The sequence below is a fragment of the Camelus ferus genome, chromosome 9 (assembly GCF_009834535.1).
Source record: "Camelus ferus isolate YT-003-E chromosome 9, BCGSAC_Cfer_1.0, whole genome shotgun sequence".
NCBI classification, from domain to species: domain Eukaryota; kingdom Metazoa; phylum Chordata; class Mammalia; order Artiodactyla; family Camelidae; genus Camelus; species Camelus ferus.
Window position 1 is genome coordinate 80,008,091 of NC_045704.1, and position 23,843 is coordinate 80,031,933.

The 23,843-nt window shown below is 36.5% G+C and overlaps 1 protein-coding gene across 1 annotated transcript in view; it reads left to right on the forward strand.

Moving 5' to 3' along the window:
• Positions 1–26: 26 nt before the first annotated feature.
• The window catches only part of CTTNBP2NL (CTTNBP2 N-terminal like), a 47,317-nt gene continuing 23,500 nt past the window's right edge, over positions 27–23,843 (forward strand). Inside the window, exons 1-3 of the mRNA XM_006182884.3 lie at positions 27–108; positions 11,954–12,077; positions 15,109–15,216. Of these exons, the coding sequence (XP_006182946.1) occupies positions 15,118–15,216 (99 nt within the window). The 5' untranslated portion in view covers positions 27–108; positions 11,954–12,077; positions 15,109–15,117. The remainder of the gene's footprint in view (positions 109–11,953; positions 12,078–15,108; positions 15,217–23,843) is intronic.

The following is a 23,843-nucleotide window of genomic DNA, read 5'->3' on the forward strand; positions in this document are numbered from 1 at the left end:
CCAAATGTCAGTGCCCCTCCTGGCGGCTGAGGGGCGGGGCCTCGAGGGGCTGTGGATGGAGAGGGTGGCGGAGGCGGCGGGGAGTGGAGCCCGGAGCGCCGGGAAAAGGTAGGAGTCCTTGGCGCTGGGGTTTGGCGGTGGCTGGGAGCCGACTTCTCGAGAGAAAAGCAAGGGTAGGACCACCGGCGTCCTCCTGCCACAGTCCCAACTGCCACTCGCGCCCATCCCCTGAGGGGGCGGGGTCGTCTCCTCTATCTCCCGGTATTCCCTGAGGAGGCGGCTCCTCATCTTTCGAGGGTGCTCACAGCTACTTATTGCCCCCTCTCAATTCCAGTTCCACAGAAGGGGCTGCCCTCCTGACACCACTCATTTAAAGGCCCCCCTCGCCCAGCCTCTCAGCCTTGGGAGAGGGCGTACAGGTTCCCATTCTGTAGCCTGCCGCCCCCGCCCCCATTTTGTATCCTTGAGAGGCCAGACATCCCTTCCCACACTTGTCCCTGCTTGCTAGGGTGGGACCAGAGCTTGTTTCATCGGTAAGATAAAATCAGTGTTTTTGAAAAAAAGAGAGAGATGGGGCGAAGCAGAAATCAAAGACCCGACCTAGACAGCCAGCTCCGCGGACAAATCGGCCTTCCCCCACTTGGGTTCTTCCCATCCCCCATTCTCCGATCCTCAGCTTCCCCCTGAAGCCCCTCGGATCCTACGGTGGTGGGAGGGGTCGAGAGCTCACCTGCTTCGGGACTTTTTTAGACTCTGGAGGAAGGAGAAACAGTAACCTCCCCACCCCACCCCACCCCACTTTGTACCTTTACTCTCTATTCCTTCTGGGAGTACCCAACCACTGAGGGGTTTTTTAGGTTTGAGTTGCATTTCATTTTTGCTTTCCACCCTATTTCTTCCCTGAGAACATGATGAAAAACCATCTTTTAGTATTTCACAGTGAGGTGGGCGTGTTGGGTATCTACAGAGTTGGCCTTGTGTGGGTAGGAATGCAGTGTGTATTGTTGGATTGTCAGTGAATAACAGCATGCTTTCAAATGAACAGTACAGATAGGTAAATAAAGAGTTTTAGATTAGGAATGAGTATCTGGCAGTCTAGGGTGGGCTGGTCTGTTGCTCAGGGAGACTGCAGTTAACCTTGAAGATATAGTTCTGTTGAAACAAAAGGCAGGAAATGTTTGAAGAAAATTCAGGTTCAGTGGTCTAGGTTTATGATTAATCTGGTACGTGGCCTTTGGTTACTCTCTAGCCCCTATTTTATGATGGGTTTTTCCCTCCAGGCGAAACTGAGAGATATATATAGAGAGAGAGTTGTTGATTGGTTTTACAAGACCGGTATCATCTACCAAAATTCAGGGGATGAAAAGTAAAAGCAAATTTTAAATCTCAGAGATGAGGCTAAATAAAAGCAAACTCCAGCGATTCACACGTACGTGACTACCACAACGTGTCTCTGTAGTGTGCTCCTAAAGGCCTCCATGTCAGCAGGTGCAAAATATTGATGACTTTGGCCTCATGTTAATGCCATTGAATCCCCAGTTATCATCTATTGCTAGCACTTTCATGTATTAAAATTTGCCATATTTTGTAGCATTGTTTCTTTTGCTTTCCCAATCTGAAGTCTATCTTATGTTATCTATAGTCAGAGCTAATAATGGGATGCAAGGAGTTGGAATGGGGGGGGCAATTATAACAGCTGTCTTTTACCTTCCTGATTAGACTCTCTGAAGGTGGACTTCCTGAAGGTAATCAATTTTGAATAGTTAGGTTCGAAGTTTTCAGAGCCAGTCTCAGTGCTCACAGATCTGTTCAGTGATTGTTTCCAGATCTCCAACAAAAAAGCATGAGGAAGAAACTGGAGGGTCTGTCCAGCAAACACAGTGTACTGAGATAGGAGGGTAAGTCATGCGCCCCCAGCAATAGCAGCAGGAAAAACTCAAAGCAGAACAGCAAATCCCAGAAGGATATATCTTATTACATGAGCAGAGAACAGAAAATAAACTAAGGTAAGAGACTAAGGAAACCAAAGTTGTGATTGCCATGGCCTTAATGAGCAGAGAGGAAAAAGCAATGCTCTTTGATTACTTGGCACAACACGCAATATCTGTCTGATACCCATTTGGCTCTTGGAAATCTTTCCTTGAACGTTTTCAATACCTGTTTGGTAATACTGGATGAAGAGCATTGTATGCAGAGATTTTTATGTATATATCTATCTTATTAAACTGTAAATTCTATGAGAGAAGTTATTAGTATGTTTTGTTTCATCTTTGTATCTTTCCCAGTGCCTGGTATACATAATTTGACTTAAGGAGCTTTTGGTGAACTTGGTTTGAAGCTGACACCTTAAGGTAGACCAGAAAGATAATTTACTGATAAAATACAGTGCTTCTTGTCAGTATAAACAATCCATTTCTTTTTCTCTTGATTTAACTTTATTTTCCCTATCTGATGTCTTTCGAAACTCCAATATCTTAAATGACTCTAAAATATTGAATTTGGAATAAGAAATATCTGTTAGTTAAATATATAATTTTGCTGTGAACCAGGCTTAATGTAATCAGCACCACTCATTTTAGGACTTAATTTTTCTAAGAATCTGACCTGAGAGGAAAAAAGTGAAACAGAGCATACTAGGAACTGATTTTTGTTTAAGAATGGTTTCTGAGTACTTGGTTTTGACAAGTTACTGGTCTGCTTTGGGATTTTTAGTTTTTTTTTATGCTTTTCTAGGCTAGCACTAAATCCATGAGCAGGGACACAAACTATTGAATAGAATAGATAAAGACGGATTCTGGTGAGCATGTGCTGTCTACAGTGCATTTGTGTCTTGGCAGAATCAGGTTTGCAGTGCTACCAGTTAATTTGCAGAACAGGATTGGAATTCTTGGCTTTTCTGAGCAGAGAAGAATGGTGTTTCTTTGGTGTTTGTAGTGAAATGGGTTTCACTTTGCTTGTGAGTTAAAAAATTTAATATTAAATATTTTTCTACTCCTTTAGCATTTAAGCAATAGTGAAGAATTAGTGTCCAATTTTAGTTATTGGTTGGTTTTATTTTAAATATTTCAATATATAGCTACGATGCCTAAGTAGGGGGAAACAAAGCTTGTATATGTCATGATCTCAGACATCTGATAGAGGGATTTTTAGGCCATTGAACTGGTGTTTGGTGGCATGATACAAGAAGCAGAGATTTCGTTCTGGAGGAAATTTGTCTAGCCTGTGGTGGCTGACCCCAGGAATGGCTTGTTAGCCTATTACAAAAGGCCATTTTTTCTTATTTCCTGAACGTGTGCTGCTAATAACTAAAAATCAAGTCTTCCTAGTTTTAGTTCAAAGCATTTCAGTGAGAAAATGGCTTATTTATGGTGAGGCTATAAAATGTGGTAATTTACAGCACAGACTTTACAGGCAAACCTGAGGTTAAATCCCAAGTCTGCTGTTCTTTTGCTGTGTGACCAAGAGCCAGGGCAGAGTTTTCTGTCTTTATCATATCCCAGTTTCCTCAGCTATGACATAGAAATGGCTTTGAGAGGGTTTTTGTTTTTTTTTTTAAGGATTACATAAACTAATCTGTGTATATATATATAAATTACAGAGCAAGGTATCTGGCATGTGGGAACCACTCAATAATTAGTAGGTATTATTGCCATTATTAGCACTTTGCATGTGAGTTAAAGAATTTAATACTAAATATTTGTGGGTTTTTTTTTTTTTGAGGGGAGGAGATGATTAGGTTTATTTATTTTTAGAGGAGGTACTTGGGATTGAACCCAGGACCTTGTGCATGCTGAGCATGCACTCTACCACTTGAACTATACCCTCCCCTCCAAATATTCTTTTACTCCTCTCACATTTAAGCAAGGTAAAGAATTAGTGTCTGATTTTAGTTACTGATTGGTTTTGTTTTATGAGACTGACGCACTGCCTACTGCGCTAAGAAGGCAGGTTGATTGGTTTTGTTTTAAATATTTCAATGTATAGCTAAGATTTCTAACTAGAGGGAAACAAAGCTTATATATGTTATGATCTAAGACTTCTTCTGATAGGATTTTTAGGACAATGTGTGTTTGTGTGTGTGTCTTACAGATTGTATGTGTTTCATAATTTTGTCATGCAGATTATCTTCCTTGACTCCTGGAAAAAGAACAAGTGATACAACTATCTGATAGCTTCTCTCTGAATTGTCAGTTGTACCACTCCAAACTGTCTTAAGTACCTTCAGCTTCAGTGTCATATGGATGGTTTTGTGGATACTGTGATGATGGTGCAGGGTTGTACTTTCTGTGAGACTTAAGGGATTTTCAGTGGTAATTTTGATTGACAGTGACTTTCCACCTTTTGAAGACAACTCCCTCACTGCCCCCCATATAAGGAGCAATCATAGAAACAACCAAAATGGGTGAGAAGAAACCATGGGTAGGGTAATTAAGAGTGGAGGTCAGGGGAGTCGAGGACAGGAGTTTGGGGGTTGAGGAAAATAGGACTGCAAGCAGGCGTTGAGGTAAAGAATGTAGTAATATGGTTCCTCCTAGCCTGCTTTTTCCAAACTCTGTATGTCAAGTCCAAAGCCAGTGCTTCCAATCTAAATGGGTCCTTTGCTGCTAAGTGAGTCCTTTCTGCTTCTAGAGCCATAGAAGAATGTAATCCTTAATTGTTACTGCGTTTAAAGAATATAATCCTTATTTGTTGCTGAGTTTAAATAGAAACTAGGAAGGAAAGTAGGGCACAGGATGATGGGGTTTACAGACAAAAAAGACTCCTGACCCTGAGCCTTGGGAGCATCTGCATGGATCCTTTGTGCAAAGCTGCTGGGGAAGGCGGGGCTGAAGTGTGCTCTGGGTCTGCTCTCCTAGAAAGGTGAGAGCCAGGGAGGAAGGAGTAGACAAGGGAGAAGCAAGCGGGGATGAATTGTTTTAATAAGAGGTACGAACTATAAGTTGTAGTGGAGAGAAGCATGAGCTTACAGGTAAGTTGTAGGAAAAAGAGAGAAGCCCTAGATTTGGGGGGTTTTTTTGGAGAGAGAGGTGCCCCATTACATGGTTTCTGCTAAGTAGTCGTTTCTGTTGAGCAGGTGGTGCAGGAGTGAGAACAGAAACAATCTGGTTCTTATTTATGGTACAGGAATCATACCACAATAACGGTGTTAAAAATTATAATAAAAAATTTTTTTTGAAAAGAACCAGTTTGGTTCTTAACTGGTTTCATATTTGATGCTACAAGCATGATCTGGCCCAGTCCTCTGTATTAGCTTCTTCTCGTTGCTTCTTCTTTTTAAATTGAAGATACAAAAGTCATTTCCTGAAAAAGCTCCACCCCTAAAGACTTAACCACTCCTAAATCTTTAGCCTTCACCACATTCACTGACTCTTAACACGTTCCTCTTGGGGGTCTAATTACTTCTCATTCAGCATGTCTCACATCACAGTCATCATTTCCCCCCTAAAACCAGTTCCTTTTCTAACATCCCTGTTTCTGTTCATGGCATCATCATTCTGGTCACCCAGTCTTAAATCCTCAGCTGATCTGGGATCATTTCCCCCCCTTACCTCCTTAAAAGGAACCAGAACCAAGTTACTGTGAATTCTTTATAAAGTCTCTTGCATCAGTCATTTCTTATCCACTCTTACAGCCACCATCCTAGTTCACACATTTTAGCCTTATGCTTATGCTGTTAAAGTTTTCTCCCAACTGCTTTTTCTGCTTCCAGTTTCTCTTCAGTCACAGCAGCTCTGTACCTTCCTAAAGGAAACTTTAGCCTTCCTAAAACTATACTTTTGGTACGATATTCACCTAGTTAAAAATGTTTAGTAGCTTCTTATTTCCTAAAAGTTCAGTTTTGTTGGTTGTAATTCAAGGTACTGTTCTGTACCTTTCTTCCCAGCCAGCATTTTTTTTAATATCCCTTTGAACACCTTTGACTGCTGGGTGCTAAGTTTCATCAAGTTGAAGATAGAGTATTTGTCTACAAGAGCAGAGTCTTGTGAGACAAAAGACAGCTATGTAAATAGATGAATTGATATAATAGAAATGTGATAACTGCTCCTATATTAGGAATATAGATACATATCCATTATGCATTTAGTAGAATGTAAAAAATAGCTGTGATTTTTTTAGAAAACCCATTTCTCAGTCATTACATGTTAAAATTGTGACTTGATTAAAAGCTATAAAAATTCAGTGGGAGCAAAGGCGTGCTTTTTATTTATATCCAAAAGTCACAGAAAGCTGGTCTAGGCAGAGCATTATCCTTTTTTTTTTCCAAATGATGTGCAGATACCACCAGCCTGAATTAGTGTTGTGCATGTTCCTAAGCAGACTTTCCCAGGAACTGGCCAGGCCATCTCCTTCTTTGAGCAGATAAACCTGCCAGGTTAGAAGGAATTAACTTGTTTTGATGTTTAGACACAGAAAATGACAACTCATTGGAAAAAGGAAAACTTCATCATTATTGAAGATGAAACCAAATATATGCTCTCCAGGGATAAGAAGTAAGAGAACTGGCCGTTTACTAACTTGTTTAAATTGTTCAGTATCCTGTTAGAGCATGTATGGTCATCCCCATTTTATAGATGAAGAACTTAAAGCTCAAAGATTAAGTAGATCAAGGAAGTATGAAGTGGTAGAGCCAGGACGCAATCCTGGGCCTGTCTGGCTCCAAAGTCCACGCGCTTTCCACTGTAGCACACTGCCTCCCAGAAGAGTTATTGTCCTCGAAGAACCTTGCAGCAAAAACACTTGCTAGGTCTGTTGTTGATCATTTTCAACTGATAGCAAGTTGTTAAACTTTTTAAAAACTCAGTGGTCTGTTGTAGAAGACAAAACAATATCATCAGTTGTAATACACTGTTACAGGCTTTTGTGAAATTTTTTACAGTTCAGGGAGAGTCAGGTTACGGGCACAGCTAAAACAGATGCCTTGACTGTTTTACGGTTCATCCTCCATGCCATACACTCTGTTTCTTCCTGGTTTGAAATCCTGGTGCAGTCAGTGACTTCATCCTACATTAATAGCTGAAGGACTCTTATATTCCAGGCTGCCTGTAGAATTGAGGCCCATGAATCATTTTACTGGAAATAAAATCAATCTACATATTATTGTTCCCTCATTGTAGTGTTTTACAAATCATGGTGGCATTTTTTTCAGAAAAGCAAAAATTTAGGAGAATGATGGACAAATAGATATATAGACATATGCATATTTCAGTGAAATTATGTTATAATTTCATTTAAATAAATAAAGCCTACTGACAGATATACTTGAAATGGTAAAAATTTCTGGTACTTTTCTGATGTTAAGAGACATCTTTTTTTATTTTAATGAAAAAAATTTATAAATGTAAAAGCTATTATTCACTTTCATTAACGTACATACCAGTAGCTTAACTAATGCAGATCTTCTGGTTTGGTCTTGTCTCAAATGAGAATACTTGAAAAAGTGTAAACAGATATCCAGGTAGACAGACCTGTTTTTAATAGTGTTGTGCCAAATGTCCTCATTTTGGGGGAGGGATGTTTGAATACTTGTTTATGCACATGAGACCACTTCCTCCTTATCGTTAATATACATACAAATCTTGCTGGCAACATGTAGGAGAGACAGAAAAACAGATGTACACACATAGAGAGGGTGACAGATGTTCACACACACAGAGAGATGCACCAGAGATGCAAGAATCTTAAACCAGAGCTAAACAAAACAGAAACCTGCTGTCCATCATGATGTCCCAGAAAGTGATTAGACTGGATCGTAATAGCTTTACCATTTAACTGTAATCTTCAGTAATTTACTTAACAACTCACCTCAATTTTCCTCTGTAGAATGAGAGTGCTAGACCTACTGTATAGCACAGGGAACGATATTCAGTAAAAAAAAAAAAAAAAAAAAAAAAAAAGTTGAGAGTGCTAAATTAGATTATTTCTGAAGTCCCTTCCAGCTCTGTGAATCACATTTTAGCTGATAAAATGAGAAATCAGATATGGACAGTCGTTACCAAGTAGCAGTGATTACTAAGAAAGCCTCTGGAATCAAATTACTTAGATTCAAATCCCATTTCTGCATGATGTGAGGCTTTGAGCAACTTACTTGCCTTTGTACCTCAGTGTTCCTATCTGTAAAGTGGGGATGATGATGATAATGATGAATTTGTGATGGTTATAGCATCTATCACCTAAGGTTGTGAGCACTGAATTAATACAGTTCAATTACTTAGAACACTGCCTAGAACACAGTAATGTTTAGCTCAATAAATGACTATCTTTTGTATTATTACTATTATGGCTTGAATTCTTGCTAGAAGACTATGCTATAAAACTCTGAAGTAGTGGTAATTAACATTGGTAAGCTCAATTATATCATTATTAATTTCTATACTAAGAATAAATCCAGAAAATCTGGTATCATAGAATCTGCTTTGAGTAGAGCACTGAAAGCATTTAAAATAATTACCTTAAAGACTATTAGCTTTATTACAGAACTGGTTTCTTGAAGCCTATGTCAAAGTCCAGATTGGCAGCATTGGATAAACAAGCATCTCACTCCTTTAGCACTGTTGTAATTCCTTTGTAAGTGCACACTATTCATATTGTATTTCGGGATCCTGAAATTTAGAGTCTCTAAAACTGTTTTAGAACCTGTCTGTTTTATATAATCCTATCCATAGTGTGGCTGGAAAAAGCAGACTGATTAAGGCCAAGCAGGCCATTCTGTGCTATGGCACTCTCATGAGAAGGGGAGGGCTTGGATCTCATTGCTGTAATAGTCTTTAAAAGTAGTAAATGTTTGGCATATATTAGTTTGCTAGAACTGCCATAAAACAGTACTACAGACTGGGTGGCTTAAACTACAGAAATTTACTTTCTCCCAATCCTGGAGGCTAGAAGCTGGAAATCAGTGTGTGAATAGGATCGGTTTCTTCTTAGGCCTCTCTCTTTGGCTCGTAGGTGCCCATTTTCTCCCTGTGTCTTCACGTGGTCTCTCCCTGTCCCATGTTTGTGTCCAGTTTTCTCTTCTTACAATCACACCAGTCACATTAGATTAGGGCCCACCCTAATGACCTCATTTTTCATTTTAATTTAAGTACCTCTTTAAAGACCTTATCTCCAAATACAGTCACATTCTAAGGTATTGGGGATTAGAACTTTAATTTATGAATTTGGGGGTGGGGGACACAATTCAGCCCATAGCACATGTTATAACACATAGACAGATAAGAATCCAGAGAGCCCAGTAATGTCTTTTACCTTCAACTGAAAGATTGATTTGACGTTTGTAATGAAGCTTATTTTGAGTAGTATTGTAGAATTCAGTAAAATGAGATTTGTTTTTCTACCTTGGTTTTAGAATCTTTGTAAATAATAATAGCATAACAACTCTTTAATAAATGTACAAAAATTTGCTTTTGTGATCAGAAAATTACTTTCTGATAATATTTTGAGATGTTTTTCTAATTTAGCCTAATCCTAAAATGGCAAAAGTGGAATGAGAGGTACGATTTGGAATGTTGTCACTCTTTTATCCCCAAATGCATAAATAACCCTTCTGAAAACCTGAAATGCCAGAGGGTGGGGAAACTTAAATCTTTAGATAGTCAAGGTAATGTGTCAACACCTTCTGCCCCAGATAGGAGGTTGCTTTGGATACTTTTTTATTTTAAATAGCAGTGCACTTTTGTCTGTGTTTAGATTCGGTACTTATAATTGTGACATGTTCATTTTATTTTTAAAAAATTTCATATATACGTTTTTAAGGAAGTAAATTATCTAGAGGAAGGCTGTCAAAACACCCATTTTATATGTTGATGTTGACTCTTTGATTCTAAGAATTAACTGGCTTCTCAAATTTTGGTTTTACTTACATGTATTGGTAAGAGTCTTTATATAATTGGAGCAAATTTTCTTTATATCTTAGCTCATATCTTATCACTGATACTAAAAACTTACTGAATGGCCTGCATCTCAGTCAATTGTAGCCCAAGTATAAATTTCTTAAATTTGATATCTGATTATCTAATAAAGAAGTAATTTTTTTTTTATCCAGTCCTGCAAGTGTGACCTTCTGGGTAAAATAACTGATTTGTTTTTTATACTAGCCAAGTGAATTTTTAAAAAGATTTGTGTAGGTTTTTTTGTTTGTTTGTTTTTGGTTTTTTTTTTTGAGGTGATTTGTATGTCAGGAATATCTAAGACTCATCTCTCATGTCCCATATCCCCCAGCACTGAGAAATAAAGCCTTCAGTTCCAGGTAAAGACATACACACACCCAGATACTAGGTAGACAAACATCTTACTTGTACTCCACCCTGCCCTGCCCTACTGCTTACTTTGCTGTAGAAACTGTTTGGGGTGTTTCTTTTTCTGCCACCCAGTCTCTATTGGTAAAAAGGCAACAATGCCTGCTGTCCTATAGAATTAATTCACAGTTCCAGAGCAAAAACTTGAGACTTCCTCAAGAAGGAAAAGGCACAGTCAGAACCAGATTGAGTGGAAGTTGGGTAAAGGGAAAAGGTGAAAATGAAATGACCAGAGCCCAAGCCACAGCAGCATACTTCATGGCAAAATCAGCACTGTTGTTTAGGAGGTACAGTGGAGGTGTGGGGACAGTGTTCTTTGTGACACCCGTATTGGCACATGAAAGTTCGTACAGAAGAGACTCATGCTCTCCTGGCTGTTGGCCCTGATTTGGTAGGAAGTAGCACATGAATAGAGCAAATGGAGTGCTGGGCAAACTTATGTTTGAAATCACTTACTAATAATTTAAAAGTAAGTTTCATACTTAGTCTATAAATAGGCTTATTTTCCCAGGATTTTAAAATGTATATAACTTGATCTTTTTGTTAGATATATTTATATGTATTTTTAATTGAGAAAACTATAAAGCTTAATATAGCCACAGCTAGCTGTACCATGGTGTATGATAATGTATTCAGACAACTTGTCCACAAGTGGTTTTTGTTTCAGATTTATAGACTGTAGCATTCCTTAGACAGAAATATTCTAAACTAAGGAAAGTTGGGTCTTGGAGAGATTCTACTGGAAGGAATTAGCTGAGCATCTGGTTGAAATGATCTTGTCTTTCACAGTTACTTAATGGATGATGACAGTGACAAGTAACAGCTCATTTAGAAAATAAGTAGAGAATGAGTCTGTAGATGACAGTATGGCATGCCAAAAATCTGGCAATCATATTTCTGATAATGAATGTGGAGTCAAAAACAACCTTTTTCTGAAAATCTTGGGCCACATAATTTATACATTGGGCAGAGACTGAGTCAAATAGACTTGGTGCCTTAAAATACAGGACAAAAATTATGTTTTATCAAATAAAATTTAGGGCCTATCATTTTTAAAAAAGTTTTCTGGGGTCTGATACACTATTATGAAGACATAAGCCAAAAACTGCATGTAATTCAACAATTAATATTTGAAAATAAATAGGAAAAAGTAGAAACTGGGATGAGTAATTTACAGACAAAGCTGAGATGGTGACAGGTTGATTTGTTTATTGATTGGCAGGAGGTGAGGGGATGAGAATTTCCTTGCAGAAATTTGGCAATTTGAAAAGTCCAGTTGTAATTGTGTTATTTTTCTGAGTACTCTGTGCATAAGTCACGGTGATTCAAGCAAATAGGCTTTTGTCGATTTAGGGAGAAAAAGTCAGTTTCTTCTAGTAACATTCATAAGATAGTTCTTGAAATGATAGTGGACATCTTAAAGTAAAAACATTTTGAAAGCCCTTACTTTCCCTAATTTTAATTGCAAATGGGAAGTCAGATTTCTGGTATTTGTCCTATATTACTAAGCTTCAACTTGAAGTGGCTGTTTTCTTCTTTCTTGTCTGTATCAACCTACAGCTGTCAGGCCTTATCAGCTATAATGACAGGTGACATTCTTGGGATTTACCAATTGTCTATAGTGTGGTCACAGAGACAATAAATTTCTTATTATTTTGCAGCATTGGACACTTTTCCACCATGCTGATGACATTTTAAATATATGTGTCAATCTTCCCGAATATTAACTGAAGAAAACCTTAAGAATTTATATTTGAGGACTAAAGTGTGACTGCCAGTCATCAGGTCAGTATCACCCCCATGCCCATCCCCGCCCCCAGGAACATCACTGCCATCCTAAAACATAATGCAATTTTACTATCACTCATTTATATTTCAGACAAAAACTTATTACAATGTCTTGTGTGTTGAGACTAGATTTAAATGTAAAGAACTGCTAAATTTTAATATTTATTAAAGAAGGGTTATAGAAATATGGAAAAACAGACCCATTGGGTTTTGAATTACACAGCTATGGCTCTTTTCCCCTCCTGTGTCATGTTTGTATTATATTCACTTCACATAGATACTAAGCTAAATAAGTTGGTATGTATCAGCAAAATGTTCCAGATATTAAAATTTGTGTACAGAAGTGATTTACAAATATAGAGGTACCAAGAATATTGTTCATTGTGCCATTGACAAAGAATAGAATTTCTTCTTGCCTGGGCTGGACTCCTTTATAATTAACGTGACTAAAGATTGTTTCAGTTTTACTCTTCTGTTCTACGAGAATGTATATTTATCACAGCAAATCAAAAACTGATTTAGGTACAGTCTCTTTTCGTTCTTTGTATGTTTACCTGTAGTTCTTATTTAACTGCATTCTCTAACAAATAATTCTTGATTTTTACTCATGAAGGCTTAGAAGGAAACCATGAAGAACTGTAGAGATTATCGAGTCTGTTTCACCTGTGTGGAAACTCAATGCCAGGGCAACTGGGTCATGTTTTTTCCCAAAGCGATGTAGCTGTTTAGTGGCAGAGCTGAAACTAAAATTCTACATTCTTCACTCCCAGTCTATTATATCTTATTATGTCACATCACTTCCTTAAGCCACAATTTTGGATCTCTAAATAAGAATATTTAAAGACTATAAAGGGGGGAGGGTATAGCTGAGTAGTAGAGCGCATGCTTGGCATACACAAGGTCCTGGGTTCAACCCCCAGTACCTCCTCTAAAAAATAAAGAAGTAAGCCTAATTACCTCCCCCCTAATAGATAGATAAATAAATAAATAAATACGTAATACATTAAAAATAATAGAGCCTATAAAGATATTGAAGGAAAGAAGAGTAACAGCGTGAACAGTATCATTTTTAGCTCTATTCCTAGTTGACTTAGTGCAGTTGATAATTTATGGAGTGCCTTTACCAAGTGCCTATTATTCTGCTTAACATCATGGGAGGGATGAGGAAGGGTATAAAATGATAGGATTTTTCCTCTGGCTTACAATCTCCTTGAGAGAGATTAAAACATGAAACCATCAGGACCTAGGGGAAGGGTTTCATCTAAGAAACCAGTGTGACTCAACTGGTAGTTGAAGTTCCTCACCATTCCTCACTCCAGGACATCTTTCGTCATTTGTGGTTCCCAACTACAAAAGGGCAGTCGAAGTCATTGCATTCTGAAGTCCTTGATCTTGACTGTCCGCAATTTTGGTAATGCCTTTCTTAGAATTCTTTTAGAAAATGAGACAGGATAGTAGTTATTAATAATTAAACCATTGATCAGCTTATATCAGGAACTTGACAAGATGTTTTATATTTACTAACTCAGTTTTCACAACAATCCTGAGTTAGATCTCATCATCCCACTTTTCAGATGAGAAAACTGAGAATCAGAAAACTTGCCCAAAGTCACACAACCAGGAAGATGCCAAAATGACATCTATCTGACTGCAAAGCTATGTTTTTTTTCCCACATACCATCTTTGTTGTTTTGGGGGGGGGGGTTGTTTTGTTTTTGTTAGTTCTTATTTTTAAAATAACTGTTGTGAGATAGCTCTCTGATACTGAAGTGAGAATCATTTACTAGTCGCTAACCCTCACCAGTTAGAAAGTTAGCAGTTAGAGCTGAAATTATTTTTTAGAGCTGAACATATTTTACCATGTGGCAAAAGACTTGTACAGCTTGTCCTGGGACAAAATCTAACAACACAGTAAAGTATGCATTTTCTACGAGTTCTCATTCACTTAAAGGCAGTAGCTCTGAAAGAATCAATGACTCTTTTGTGTGCCTCCTAAAATTTAATGTGCTCATAGGAGTTGGAAATTACTGGAGGGTGTGTGAGCTAGTCATGTTATGATTCACTTTAAAGAAAACTATATGAGAGTGGCAACTTGTAAGTAAAGAGTGGGAGAGGAAAATAGTGTTTGTTCTACTTTAGAAGTTATAAAATGTATCTTAACCATACAAACTGCTCAGAAGACCCTTCAAAGATTGTATAGCAGTCTAACTTCTAACTGTGTGTGGTTTGTGGGAAATTAATCTCAGGGAAAAGACTGAGTTCGTGCCATGCGATTTGCCATTTAACAAATTCAGAAGATGCAAGACTTCATAAAAATGTGAACTTGCTAAGTCAAATAAATTCAGTTTATAGTAGCCTGGCCAATTAACATGTTTAAACAATACATTTTAAGAAGTCATTTAAAAGTATATTTGTTCATGGTTGCATTTAGGTCTTACTTTACTGTATGAAATATAAATATTGTGATAGATGTTCTCTGTGAAAGTAGACAGTAAAAGAAAATTTCTCCCACACTCCCACCAAACATTATCCTTGCTCAAATTCATTTCAGCCAATTTCAGAGGGATCCCAGAATGTTTTATATACAGTTTTGGAATTTAGTTATCTAAATCTGAGGTAGTCTAATATCTTTTCTAAACTTTAGCTATCTAAAACTTCTCATGATCTAACAATTTTTCAGTGAAATCGTATTCATTGTAACACAATTCTACCTGAACTTTTAATGAACAAAATTAGTGAGTAATTCTCTCTGGGTCCTTCTAGAATGTATATATGCCTGGAGGAAAAATGATGAAAATTTGATCTTTGTGAATGGTGATGAAATCAATAACTAAAGTGAATTTTATTTTCTCTTGCTGCTTAGTTTAAGATTAACTATCAGAAAGCTCTTATTTTTCTATCTAATTAACTTTCCTTTCTTAAATCATTTTATACTGTAATTGTTGCTCTTTTCTCATCTATTTTTTCTTTAATAATATCAAATTAATTCTTTCTTCTGGATATTGTCTGATTGTTGTCTTTGTTTTAGGCTTTCAGGATGAATCTGGAAAAACTCAGCAAGCCAGAACTCCTAACGCTATTCAGTATTCTTGAAGGAGAACTTGAAGCAAGAGACCTTGTTATAGAAGCTTTAAAGGTATGTTAAAAGAAAAAAAAAGAAAGGTCATCATATGTTTGAAAGCCATTTCATTGGTTAACTGGGGTATTTCTATAGCCTGAAGTTAAGAGGCTTGCTGTACGTTAAGCTTGTATTGAGACTTGCTATAGCAGCCACCCATGTGGCATGATTTTAGGGACACTGATGAAGCCTTTCTGCCCCCAGACAGTTCCTTTAGTCTCTCTACCTGACGTCTGGACTTCGAATTTCATTCTTTCGCTTAGTGGCCTTAGCTGCTTCTGAATGCCAGCCCCTGAGAACTTGATGAGACCTGCTTCCTTAAAAATGTATATACACCCATATAGCAAAATTGAGGGTATATTATCTGGTAGATCAAGGACCCCATGAAGACCATGCATGGATTCCATGGACCCCAAATTAATAGTTCTTACTTTTGCTTCAGTATTTGATATCTGTTAAAATACATGGGGTGAGAAGGGAGATGATATAGGGGACCTCTACTTCCCACTCAGTTTTGCTATGAACCTAAAACTATGCTAAAAATAAAGTCTTATTTAAAAAAATACAAAGGGAAATAACTCCTTTCAAGTGTCATGAATCTTTTATACCTTGATAAGGATGCTTCCCTATCGGTCTTGAGATCAGATTTGGAGAGGGGAAGACCTTTAAGCATATCTGTGTGAGTAGTGGGAAGATGATACCCTAAAAGGAGAGGAGAAATGGCCAAAGAAGATGAGGCTTGGGCATACTGAAGAAAAATGCACCTGAGTCTAGGTATCTAAGAAGATTTTTATAGTTTCACATTTTAGTTAGAACTCATATTGATGTGTATCTTAAAGCTCATTATTAAATGGTTTATGAAATGCCTTACTACATTTTCTCAAAATTTTCCTAGCTCTTTATTAAATACTGTATTAATATTTCGTGTGTGTTTGTATGAAGCTTCTTTGCTGAAGATTTTTCTATAGCCACAAAGATTTATTTTCTCATTGCCATTCTCGGAGGCTTAGAGAATCGGTGATTCCCTAAGTAGCCAAGCAAAAGCCACTTAGAATTCATACAAAAAGCTGTGTCTTTTCTTTAGCTTCTTTTCCTTTTTCCCCTCCTGCACTGATGCAGAGTAAATGTGTTCATTTAGTCGTATTTGGGTAATCTTTTCTTGGATTAGTACTCTGAAATTATAATTGTGATAAAAATAAACCTAAACCTATTATTTCTACATGCTGTGAAATTTAGAGTAATGTACTAATTTATGTTTTTTAAGGCTGACAAAGACTGACATTTCTATCTAATTAAATATGCCTTAGGGTAATTTGTCACTGAAAACTATTGGGTTTTTTTTTCCCCTAGTAGCTTTGAAATGTGTGATAAGTAATTTCCAGTGGTTTCATTTCTCCAGACTGTGTAAGGCATCTCCCTTCTGATATGGGGTGGAGTCTGTCTTATTTTCTTCCTTTCTCTGCTTGCTTCAGTCTTGTTTTGCATGGCATCCCTAGGGACCACGTGTTTATGGCTTTGACACATGCCAAGTCACATATTGAAGTTCATTGCCCAAGTCTTTGCTTGTTGTGCCACTACACGTAACTGTGTGACCTTGGTCCTGTCATTCAATCTGTCTAAGCAAAGTTTCCTTGTCTATAATAAGGATAAATGATTGATAACTAGTATTTGTGTGTTAACACTGCAATTTGCATGGCATTACAAATACTCCAACAGTGTAGGATTCACTTTTCCTTTTCCCTTTATTTATATTCTTTCAATATATATCATGCACCCCATATCCAAAGAACAGTTGGTGGTTGCTAATCATTTGAATGTATGTCTCTAGCGTACCTTAAACAGTGCCTAATTTTTTAATGCCTCCCCTGCCAACGTATATTACATTTCATGTTCTCTCTGGTTGGTGACTCATTTCTGCCACATCCACAGGCCTTCCCCTTTTGTCACTACTGGGGATTTCTTTTCCTTTCCCTGTATGTCCCTGAATACTATTCTGTTTCTCATAACCCCGTCCCACTATTACCACTAGTCCTAACCTGATTAAACCCAGGAAACCTTCCCATTTATCGCATGTTTATCTGATTGATGAAGAGAAAAGAAAAAGGAAGCGGGGAAAGTTTGAGTTCCTTCCTGATCCTCACTCCTAAGGCCTGTTGTTTTTTCTACTTCCTTCCCCTGTTCTCACCTGAGACCCTGGTTTTCCTCTCCATAGAAGTTATCAGCTTAGGACTGGAGGAGTTCCGCTGCCTCGGCTGAACCAGGAAGTTCTTTGTTCGTACTGACTCCTTTTAGACCTCAGAAAGCATCTTCCAGGAGCAGCATTATTATAAATAGCAATCAGATTTTAGAAAACTGCAATAGTTTGGCAACATGTGTTAAACAGACTCACCTAAGGACCTACCCCTATTGGCACTAGGACTCCAGGAAGAAGTTTGCAGTAGACATCACAGTGGACTTACGCAAAAACTTGTGGGCCTCAACCCTCCCGTAATTGTAGTAGGGGATGGAGAATGGCTGACTCTAACAGAAGAAAAATTAGAGAATGATCTTATTTTTTCTTTGCTTTTCAGCCTTAAAAACAATACAGACCTGTAGAGCTTTATGTGTTTATTCTGTGAATCGTGTCCTCAGTACCCAGCATAGCGCCTAGCATATAGATGCTCAGTAAATATTTGTTGAACAGATGAAATGATTACGCCACTGTGGAGTATCGTTTTAAAAGATTGCCATAATATTTCAAAATGAATGTTGTGAATTATTAAATTTTACAGCCTGTCTTAATGTGTGCTGTAACACACCGCCTTCTGGTTTTAATGTTAACAGATGTTTAGGTGCTTGTGGCACATGTTTTCCTAAAATACATTTTTTTCTGCATGAGTCCAATTTTAGTTACTTTAGGCAGCTTCTGACAAGTTGAAAGAGCAGCTTGAGAAGCAAGAGCTATAATTAAGAGAGCATTTTGATATAAGATACCATTCCGAACCAGGCACAAGTGTTGTATTTAGTGTGCATATGGCCTGTAGGTGGTAAAGTTCTCTTCTCAGGCTTAAACTGTATGCAGTTTAGATGAAATGAATAGCTTCACCAGAAGCATACATCTTTATACAGTCTATTGTTAGATAAAATAAGTAGCAGCTGGGGGTCAAAATTGTTTCAGTCCTTTGAGAAAAGCAACTGCCATAGCAGATTCTTAAAGTTAAAATGAAGTCTTGTTTTATTTGTGGAGTATTTTTGTTTGTTTGTTTGGTTTGTTGTTGTTTTTATTTGTTTTGGTTCTGTAGTATGTAGAATGTAGTATTTTACTACCTTCTTTCTGTATAGCTCTTGCTTAGCAACAAACACAGTTGCTCTTCTTGGATGAATACAGCAACTCACTGATTTTCTTCCTTTTAATATTCTTTCTTAATTCATGCTTCATGGATTGAAAAGGTTTTGGTCTTTGTCCCAAATAGCTATGACTGGTTTTTCCTTCCTATTTAACTAAAAACGTTTCTTTTTTCCCTTCCCTTTACCTTCAAAATAGATTTTTTTTCCTAACATAAAATCTATTCTTTAACCCTGCATCTCTGAACAAAACCATATGGTTCACTGCTGCTGTTAAATAAATAGTAAGTCACACTGGTAAGGGTTAGATTTATATAGGGACGTATTAATAAAGTTCCCATAGTTTATAAGTACCTCCTCCCTGTTGAGTTATATCTGTAAAAGAGCTTCATTCATTTTCCAAAATTTCTTCAAAATGCCAGATTGCAGCTACACCCTTGCAGAATCCCCATAGTTTTTTTTCTCCCCAAAATATAAAAGCCTCCTCACTCTTCTTTTGTAGCCAAGACATGTTTGGCATACAACCAGGGAAGCCAGTAGAAAATAATGTAATATTCAGCCTTTTCTATATCTGAAGTCTAATTGTTACAGAGGCCCTTTATACAGTATTTGGTCCTAATTGAACTTTAAAGTGATTTTCTGTTTTAGAAGGGATTACATCAGAGAAAAGCACTCTTAATAAAAGTCTCTCCCTTTGACCAGTTTATTTTCATGAATGAGAATCCTTTGGGAATCCCTTCCACACTGAAAGCAGATTCCATTGCTCATAAACTGTCCAGGGGAGGTTGAGGTGGAACCACACAGTCCAGCAAGAGGGGCTTAGCTCATTAATTCTAAGAAAATCTAGGAAAGGCTCCCCAGGATGGTCTGACTACTCTAGAGAAAGATGAGGGAACTTTAGTCTTTAAGATTTGGAAAATAGATTTGACTGCCAGTAAAAGTTAGATTAAATAGTTTGAGTCTTTCACATTGGATGTATTATATCTGTATGTCTCAGATCTGATGCAAAGTCACACTTAGCTATGACTAAGTGGAATCTACCCTGTATTAGTATCATTCTATTTTAAAGCATTCTTTAAATTGCTTCTGCAATAATAAATGGAAAGTATTACAGTTTTCACGTAGAATTAGCTTAACAAGTCTTGAATTCCTTTCCATTGATGCCTCAATCATAAAACAGGTATAACTCCTTTAAAGTCTGGGATAGAACTTTGTTGTTTTTGGCCAAAGGCCACTGCAGAATTCCCCAAGCAGGAAAATTTATAGATGAAAATGTTGTAGACAGAACAAAGTTAGAAATATATTTAGAGTATGAGACTGTAATGTTTATAACTATTGTGAGTTTTTTAAGCAGCCAGGGTTAAAAATTTTTAAATCTAAATATTGCACACGTGTTTGTGTTGAAACAATAAATGATTTACTTTTGCCAAAAATATTCTTAAAATAATGATAATTATGACAGTGCCAAAAATATAGAACAAAACAAAAGTTATAGAAGGCTAGGTCTCAAGAAAATCACAAATACAAGTAATACAAGTTCACTGTAAGTTGAGTCTGACATCTGCTTTTGGTCATGGCCTTGTGCCTATTGTGGAAGCAGATTATTATAAAGGCTGGTCTGACATAAGGAAAGTACAATTGAATTTAGGAATCACCATACTATGTGCTGTACTAGTAAGCTTGTCAAGTGTGTTTGCATTAAAAACAAAATCAGATATATACTCACTTAATAACAGATCTGTGAGTAAACTTAAATGTGCTCAAAGTTGAAGCATGCTTTGTCACCCATAGGCCTGGACCTAACAATCCTTTGACCAAAAATGATCCCTTTTTGATAGGTTATTTTTAGGAAGAGCTGTTAGGATTGGGGTAGGTAGTTTAAATCTTTGATGAAGATTATGTGAACATAAGCTGTACCTGAGAGAAAGAAGTCTAATTTCTGCCTAGATAAGAACTAGGATATTAGGAAGTAAATAGAACTTTGTTTAGGGAATTGAATTATGAGGTTTTTAGATTCACATTTATAACCTTTACCGTGAAACATGTTTTAAAAGGGAATTAATCAGTGGTCATTTGGGGTCGTGTTTTTATGTGGGGTTTTTTTGGTTGGAATTGTTGGTATTTTTTATTTCTACTCTCTGAGTAATGTGCATACATGAAATCCTAGCTTTTCAAAAAAGATGTAAAGATAATTATTAGGCACTCTGCAGAACTATCACCTGAAACATTCAAGTAAGTGTATCTGTTTAGAGCATGCGCTTTCATATCAGACAGACCTAGGTTTGAGCTCTGCCATTTAATTGTTGTGTGATCTTAGATCAGTTACTTACCCTGTAAGCTTTTGTTGGTAGAAAGGTAGGGTTATTTCAAGAATTAAATGAGATAGCAAATGCTAATCGTGCTCATTTACTGTTAGTTGTTATTATTAGAACATAAGTTTTAAAGTCCATCCATTTAGGAACAAAAGTATATTCCACAAAGCAAGGTATACTGATAATATGCTATCCTTCATAAGAAAGATGAATGTTTAAATTAAATCTTTGTTTTCAGCAGGGCTTGCACATCAGCTTGTTTTTCTTATGGAAACTGATGGTTTTGAGTTGATCCATCACCACCCTCACAACCAAAAGCATTTATTTTGAGACAGCTGGCAAAGGTTAAGGGTGTACTGTGGGGCATGGAGCAGATGTTACACTGCATTCCCTTCCCTCTCTCTTTATAATGAAAACAGGAAATACAAGGACAGTGTGGAAGCTTTTTTCAAATTGATTTTTTTCCATTGATTTCTTTGCTTATTTCTGTATTGCTTGATTTCACATATTTGTTATAGTTTGATTTTTTAAATTTAGCTTTATTGAGGTAAAATTGACATACAGTAAGCTGCATGTATTTAATGTGTACAAATTGATGTTTTGATATATGTATTCCCAATGAAACCATTACTGCAATCAAGGTAGTGCACATACCTATCACCCTTCAGATTTTCCTTGTGTCCCTTTACCTAATCTCCCCCAGTCCTCTCCCCCCACCCACCCAAAGCACTAATCCACTAGAGATTAGTTTACATTTTCTGGAATTTTATGTAAATAAAGTCATACAGAATGTACCTTTTTTTTTTTTTTTTTTTTTTTGGCATGGTTCTTTCATTCACCGTAATTATCTGGAGATTCATCCATGTTGTCGTTGTATTGATAGTTCATTCCTTTCATTACTGAGTAGTGTCCATTGTGTGTATGTACCAAAGTTTTTGTCTGTTCATCTGTTGGTGAACATTTTCACTGTTTCCAGTTTTGGACTGTTGCAAGTAAAGCTGCTGTGAACATTCATATACAAGGCTTTCTATGGACATGTGCTTTTCTTTCTGTTGGATAATTGGCTGGGAACAGAAAGGCTATATTACATGGTACAAGTATGTTTAACTTTTTAAGAAACTGCCAAACTATTTTCCAAAGTGGTTTTACCATTTACATTCCCACCAACATGTATAAGAGTCCCAGTTGCTCTATATCCTCACCAACACTTGATATGGCCAGTCTGTAATTTTAGACTTTCTAGTAGGTGTGTAATATCTCATTGCAGTTTTATTTATTTTTATTTTTTAATTTTTTGTAGGGGAGAAGTGATTAGCATTTTTTTAATTGAAGTACAGTCAGTTTACAATGTTCTGTCAATTTCTGGTGTACATCATTGCAGTTTTAATTTTCATTTCCCTGTTAACTAGTGATGTTGAGCATCTTTTCATGTGCTTATTTGCATCTGTGTTGTTTTCTTAAAATATTTGTTCAAATCTTTCACCCATTTTTAAAATTCATTTTTCTCATTACTGAGTTTTAAGCATTCCTTATATATCTGGATACAAGTCCTTTATTAGACATATGCCTTGCAAATATTTTTTCCCAGTCTGTGGCTTGTCATTTTTCATATTCTTAACTGTATCTTTTGAAGAGCAGAAGTTTTCATTTTGATGAAGTCCAGTTTATCAATATTTCTTTCATAGATTTTACTTTTAGTATCAATAAAAGAAAGATTTAGTATCATATAAGAAATCTTTGCCTAAATCAAGGTCAGAAAGTTTATCACCTATATTTCTATAATTTCATAGTTTTAAGTTTTATATTTGGGTCTGTTATACAACTTCAGTTAAATTGTGTTATATTGTATGGCATATGGATGAAAAAAATTTTTTACTTATGGATATTCAATTATTCTAGTCCTATTTATTAAAAACACTTTCTTTCCTCTGTAGAATGGCCTCGCCACCTTTGTCACAATCCATTTTCCATATATTTGTAGGTTTATTTCTGGAATCTCTGTTCTGTTTCATCTGTCTACCTTGATACCCCTACCACACTGTCTTGATTACTGTGGTCTTTGATGTAAGTCTTAAAATCAGGTAGCGTTAATCCCTTAACTTGGGTTCCTTTTGACAGTTGTTTTGGTTATTTATGGTTCTTGCATTTCCTTATGAATTTTGGAAACAGCTTTATCAGTTTCTCCAAAAATTCTATTGGAATTTTGATTGGGATTGCATTGATTCTGTAGATCAATTTGGCGAATTTAACCTCAGGACACCTGTTTATTGAGGAGAGTTGCTGTAGTCTACATGGTTTTATGTGAAAATATATGGACAAAAATGTTTTCTATAAATTACTTCAGATTACCCCCAAACATCCCATGATAACATAGTTATATTGATCTAGTTCCAATTAATTCTGTATAAAAAGTAAACTCTTTGTTACTGGCTACATGAATTGGGTGGTACATCCACATGGTGGACTATTATGCAGCTATTTTAAAATATGATACATATGAGGAACTTTTAATGACATGTAGTGTTCCTACAGTATAATACTAAGTTTATGAAGCAGGCCATAACGTTAAATATATCCTTAAATCTCAATTATAAAGAATAATATATATGTATGATTATTACATATAATTATATAACATTATATGTATATGAAAAACTCAAGCAAGCAAATAGATTGAAATTTGTAGTTTGAGTGTTAATAGCAGTTGTCCCTGGGTATGGAATCATATGTGCATTTTAATTTTTTTATTAAAATGTCTGTATTATATATAAATTAATTTAAAATCAGAAACACTTGTTTTTAAATAGCAATAATCTTGTACAACTTCTTGCTCAAATTTCTGTTTAGTAACAGTCTTGCTCTAAAAAGATAATTTAGCCATTAATTATTCACTTTGTAGGAAAAGATATTACAGCTAATTAGAACTATATGAATTCTTCCTTTTTTTTTGTTCCTGATATTATTAGTAGTATTCTTTTCCAACTTACCCTAAAGAACTCTAGTATCTCT